Below are 6,353 nucleotides of genomic sequence, written 5' to 3'. Positions count from 1 at the left end.
AATGAATCTGAATGAGGAAATAGTACCAAATGTGTTTAAAAATCAAATTAGGACGAGACCGAAGTGACGACTCGTGCACAATCAGCACGTTTGATGGTGTTCGATGATAACGAGCAGATATAGAAAAGCAAACCTACTATCTTTCCCACACACAAACACACACACAGACACAGACACACGAATACTCCTAACTACACATGATAACTTGCCTAACAAAGACTTTGTAACTTAATGGATGTTCTGTTAATTAATAGAGATCAATTAAATCATTTTATTAGAGCTTTTTAAAGTGTGATTTGAATAAAATGTATCATTCGAAATTAATAAAATACATACATTTTTAAAAATTTCAATAAAAACACTTTCCAAAATTAATGAAATTACTCATAGCATGAAATAATTCACTTTATTTCAAAGGAAAAAAGAAAACAATTTTTGAAGGGACGGTTCACTCAAAAATGAAAATTCTGCCATCATTTTCTCACCCTTCACTTGTTCAAAACCTATTCGAGTCTCTTCTGTTGGACACAAAAGAAGATAATTTGAAAAATGCAAGTAGCTGTATCCATTGACTTTCCTACTATAGACTGAATGCGTGGTGCCAGCGACCTGCATTCTTCAAAATATCTTCTTTTGTGTTCATTTAATTGAATGTAGCAAAATTAATCATTAAGATTATAGCTTGTTTGAACTATGGATCAATCAAGCTACACCTACATTATTTCCCAAATAATATTGTGTTTCATCTCATTTAAATATAATATAATGTATATATGTAAAAATGCTACATTTAAATGTACTGATTGAAAATGTTTTAAGCAAACATGCGCTTCTATTTGAATATAAAACATTAATTCTACGGAATTACTTGAAAATATTATGATCATTTGAGATGAGCTTCATTCTCGAAAAACTAAATTTCAGGTCTGGTGAGCTGGTTGTGGGTGGGCATTATTGTGGACAGCAAGCAAGAAAGACAGCTGTCTAGGAAGAATCACATCCACACAAAAGAATATTGCAAAGGCTCCTAACAGAACATTTCCTGCTTAATACACTTAAACTGCGGCCAAGAATGCATTTGATGTGATGGAAGTTGCATTTGTGTAAAATATGTGATTTGTTTTTAGGTAATTATTTATCAAAATGTTAAAAGTTGGTTTGTTGATCCCCGACAAAATGTTTACATTAGGCTTATCACAATATTACATTTTCTTGTTGAAGCTCTTATGATATACAGTATTATCGTGATATTGACCTAAGCTGCAACTTTACTTTAACAGGTAAAATAACCAATACAAAATAATTTTAATACAAATTCAACTTCAAAAAGATGGTAAAGTACACTTTAACACTTTAAAATATAGTGCTTTTGGTATATGTTAATCTGTTCAAATCCACCATGAGAAATAGCCATATTATAGTTATATGTTAAAGTGTATTTTTAATTTACTTAAGTTTTTGTAGTTTTCATTACACTGACTTTATTTAAATTAACTGATTAACTTACTGGCTGCACAGAGTTCAACCAAAAGCCCTTTAAATAAAATACAAAATTTTCTATGTCATAATTACATAAGAAAACATTGTCTGAAATAAATGTCCTATTAAGTCTTCAAACATTTTCAACAATCTGAACATTCTTAAAAATTCACTCAAAGTTTAAATAAAAATAATTATTCACTGCACTTTGAAGTGACCACAATATCAATATGAACCTTATATTAACCTCAAAATAAACTATTTGTTATAATGTCTATTATATATGTGGAATATTCAAATAAATTCATCTTTATTTCTGTAGTGCTTTTACAATGTAGATTGTGTCAGAGCAGCTTAACCTCGGAGTTGAAGTAAACAAACTGTGTCAGTCCAGTTTTCAGAGTTGAAGTTCAGTTTCAGTGTGGTTTAATTTTTACTGCTGAAAAACCAAACACTGAAGAGCAAATCCATCGATGCGCAGCTCCACAAGTCCTAAACTAAGCGAGCGAGTCGTGACAATGGCGAAGAACAAATTTCACCAATTGACAAAAGTGAAGGAAAAAACCTTGAGAGAAACCAGACTCAGTTGGCCATGACCATTTCACTCTGGCCAAACTTCTTCTGCAAGATATATATCTATATTACGTATGTATAAGATGCCATTATACATATAATATGTATAATGCCTAGACTCATTCACTTAGAAATCGGTTCTCTCTAAACTCTATCTAAGAGCCTACATATTTCTGATTAGTCCCAGTCTACTGTGATTGTTTTACTGTTTACAACATGGTTTGAAAAGGAAACACCAATTCCCATGTCTACATTTTACAACCATAGCCTTCCCCAGTGCTTGTATACACCAGCAAAGCAGTCATTTTTCATGTATTTAAGCACACATCCTCATTTTTGCAAGTGGGATTTGCTTTGCACCAAAGAAAACAGTGTCCTCTTGACATGTTGACAACACAAACCAAAATAGTCCAGGCCTCAGCTACAGCCACGGTGTTCAATAGCAAACAAGAGAACACCATAGGCCACATCATGACCGTTTATAATACAAACACACACAGGTTTGTGCGGAACATAAGACTAGAATTACTGACAACTGTTTCAGGCAGTCTAAAAATGTTTCCTTCTTTTGAAAGACAGTACCTCCATTTATTGCGCACATTGACCTTTATACTTTGAGTAATAAAGGATACAAATCTTTTTAAACTTCAGAGACATTTAGACAACGGCCACATCAACACTACATGAAAAGTTTAACGTCAGAAATTAAGCACAATGAGGGAGTTTAGAGTCAGCATGAAATAAAAAAGGAAAATATACAGACTTCTGTCAGACTTCTACCAATTATTTAGGGTAGGGTGTTCACGTATGGCAGGTTTGGTTTGATTAAAAATTATTGCACAATTGCTCTGCTGAAACCACTGAAAACGATGGGTCTCTGTCCAATTCCAAATAAACGATAGTGGTTCAAATAAAATTCTCACGCAAATCCAAAGAGGTTAAAACAAACCATAATCAGGATAACATGTGACACAATGTGCCTATAAAAAGGACTGAAAGCAGAAGCGTGATTTTTCTGATGGTAAAGGTGTCAGAAAAGCATCTCTCTACAGATCTTCATTTGTTTGTGAACCTGAGGAATTCCTGGTACCGTTTTGACTCTTGAAATTCTGAATGGATTCTGAACTGATAAATCACGCACATCCAATAAGCACATTTTGCACAGCACACAGTATTTATGGGATGTTTGGATAGAAAATATATGTCATGAGAGCAATTAGATTTTTTTTTCATAGTGTCTTTAGTTTTGTCATAAAAATGGCAAAAGCGAAACATGTTCAGTGCTCAAAATACACAGTAGTGAACGTTTGACCACTGCAGTGGTGCTAAAATATTTTAATGTTGCATCTGATTTGAGTTAATTGTAATATATGTGATATTTCTCCTGCTTACACATACATAGGCCATATCCGATCTGTGCCAGATAGTAGAAGACAAGAAAGAATTTTATTTATTTATTTATTTTTTTTCAGAATCGGGTCAGTCAAACCATGCAGTGTAAATGCAGCCTAAAAGTATTGCATTTCTTTTTGTTTCAGACTAAAAAAAATCAAAACAAGTGTTAACACAACCTCAGCTGATCAACACTTAAAGGGCACATAGTTTACCTCTTTTTTATGATTTAATATTAATATTATGGTTGTTCTGAGTGTGCCAGTTTAGGTTCAGTTTAAAACACAATTCAGATTTTTTTATTATAATGTGTTAAAAAGTGTCATGTTAGGGACGTGTCCACAGTTCGCTGATTTATGGGTGTGTTGCTTCACATGTAAATTAGTTTCGGCTTCCCGCCAACGTAACAAGGGGGTGGGGCCGTGAGCTCACCCGCTCTGCGTTTGCAACAGAGTCTGACAGGCAGACGGAGAAGGAGAGAGAGGATCACCTTTCAGTCGTACATGTACGACTCTGACACAGACCAAGCAGAGAGTACAAAATCATTTGTGTCTTTGTACAGTTTTACAGCCAACTGTGTGCTAGTTTCAAGTGCCGAGGTTGTACACAGAAACTAATAACCACGCACACTGAATTAACTTTGACTGAGGCACCGGATGCGCCACTCGAAGCCACGACATGGCACACAAGACACTCTCTGTGGCGCACCAGAAGCATGAAGTGTCCCGAATCGTCGCGCCACGCATTTTTGAATTCTAAACATAGGTTTCTATCAGGGTACACACAATGGCGCTTCAAGTCTGCAGCCGTCGACTTGAGTGTACACTGATAGAAACCTATGTTTTGAATTCTAAAACGCATGCTAGTTAAGATCACAGGGAGCTTCTGGGCTGAAGTATAAGGTAGACTTTACACATGTTTGCAAACCTACCTAAAGATAGAACCAATAATTCCGATTAGAGCGATAATGTGGAGAATATTGATCTTGTGTTAAGCCCAATGAGCCTTGCATCTAAAAATAGAGCTAGGGTGTTTTTTAGTGATATCACTTCGACTCACGCTGAAAATGGCAGACGTGAATTAACAAATTGAGGATATGATGACGCCCCTGTCAATCAATATTGGTGGGCAGGGGGACCGCTCTCCTACGCAAAGTTGCGGTCGATTTGAAAACCGCTCCAATTGGTCCACCGTTTTTTATGTTGTTAAATTGAAAAAAAAAAGCACTGGGTGTGTTTATTTCACCCCAATATGACAGTCCATACACCATACATGCACATATGTCTGTCCAAACAGCTTGAAAAGTAGATTTTTTTACCATAGGTGCCCTTTAACAAAACAAAAAATAAATAAATAAATACTCAATGAATTAATGTTGATATTGACAATTCAGTTATCCATTTTACTAAAAACGATGTTTTTCTGAATGCTGAAAACAATCTGATGCCATTTAAATCTGCTTTGCATCAATCCATGCTCAATCTAGCATTCTAACAAACACATGCCTGGCAAATAATGGTCAAAACCAATTTTTGAAGTGTTCAAAAAGTACATTCAAAGGGGTATATAGTCATTGTCAGCGATAAGCATTGTGTTCAAAGTGGTCTCTGACAGCTACTCACGTGCATGTTTGTCAGCGAGGGCGATGAGTGTTGCGGAAATGTCTCTGCGCCGGTAGAAACACACCACTTTGGCCTCCACGTTCCCATTCGCCGTCTGCAAAACGGAAAGAGAGTTGTCACAGCAACAGCCTCTAGACCAATGGGCTGCCGTGGAAGCCTCAATATGCAAATTGAGGATCAAACCATAAGCATGACCTAAACACCTCTGCACTTCCTGGGTGATCTGAAAGGTGATGGAGAGAAGATGAGGAACGCAGCCCGAGGGCGCGCTGTGATGTTAGACATGACCTGGGAGTGTAAACACCATAAGAAGAAAAGCTGTAGCGATTTTTTTGCAGTCATTTAGATGCAGGTTTTGCCAAGCGTACACTTTGGGAAAAAAAAAAAAAACTGAAGCAAGCTCGTCATGCTGCAGAAATGAAAACCAAAATGATTTTCTTCAAGGCAATATTTGAAGAACATTCTAGTCACAATATAATGAGAGTAAGAGAGAACTGCACTACAATAGCAGCATCCATACAATGGCTCTGTGTGATCAAAGACATGCATTTAGATATAATAAACTGAAGATGTTTACATTGTGTTAGCATTGAAAAAGCGGAATTGAATTAATGTTCAATTACCGAATTAATAACTCAGAATAAGGGTTATGTAATAATGATATGCTGCAGAATTTTTTGTGGCTACTTGGCAAACATGTGCCAAAAGGTGTCAGATTGGATAATATGCATATACTTTGCCCCAATCCCAATTCTACCCCTTAGCCCTTCCCTTACTACTTACTACCCCTCATTTTGCACGTTCACGTGAAGGGGTAGGGGTGTCCCAATTCTCAAGATTCATTCATTCATTTATTCATTCATTTTCGGCTTAGTCCCTTTATAAATCCAAGGTCGCCACAGCAGAATGAACCGCCAACCTATCAAACACGTTTTACGCAGAGGATGCCCTTCCAGCTGCAACCCATCACTGGGAAACATCCATACACACCCATTCACACACTGCACTACGGCCAATTTAGCCAACCCAATTCACCTGTACCGCATGTTTTTTGGACTTGTAGGGGAAACCGGAGCACCCGGAGGAAACCCACACGAACACAGGAAGAACATGCAAACTCCACACAGAAATGCCAACGGACCCAGCCGGGGGCTCGAACCAGCAACCTTCTTGCTGTGAGGCGATTGTGCTACCCACTGTGCCACCGTGCTGCCTCAATTCTCAAGATTGCCTTTGAAACTGAGATTTTTCAGGACCACACTCGAAACCAAGGGGTACAAAAATGTC

At 37.0% G+C, this 6,353-nt stretch overlaps 1 protein-coding gene across 3 annotated transcripts in view; it reads right to left on the bottom strand.

Annotated features, from left to right (window-relative positions):
• The window catches only part of mta1 (metastasis associated 1), a 95,730-nt gene that overhangs the window by 59,321 nt on the left and 30,056 nt on the right, over positions 1-6,353 (bottom strand). For all 3 annotated transcript variants that reach the window (XM_056476821.1, XM_056476820.1, XM_056476822.1), the window contains exon 3: positions 5,067-5,160. In XM_056476821.1, coding sequence (XP_056332796.1) covers positions 5,067-5,160 — 94 coding nt within the window. The remainder of the gene's footprint in view (positions 1-5,066; positions 5,161-6,353) is intronic.

This window comes from Danio aesculapii, chromosome 17, assembly GCF_903798145.1.
Source record: "Danio aesculapii chromosome 17, fDanAes4.1, whole genome shotgun sequence".
NCBI classification, from domain to species: Eukaryota; Metazoa; Chordata; class Actinopteri; order Cypriniformes; family Danionidae; genus Danio; species Danio aesculapii.
The sequence above is the reverse complement of the archived record's forward strand: the minus strand, read 5'-3'. Positions and strand labels throughout refer to the sequence as shown.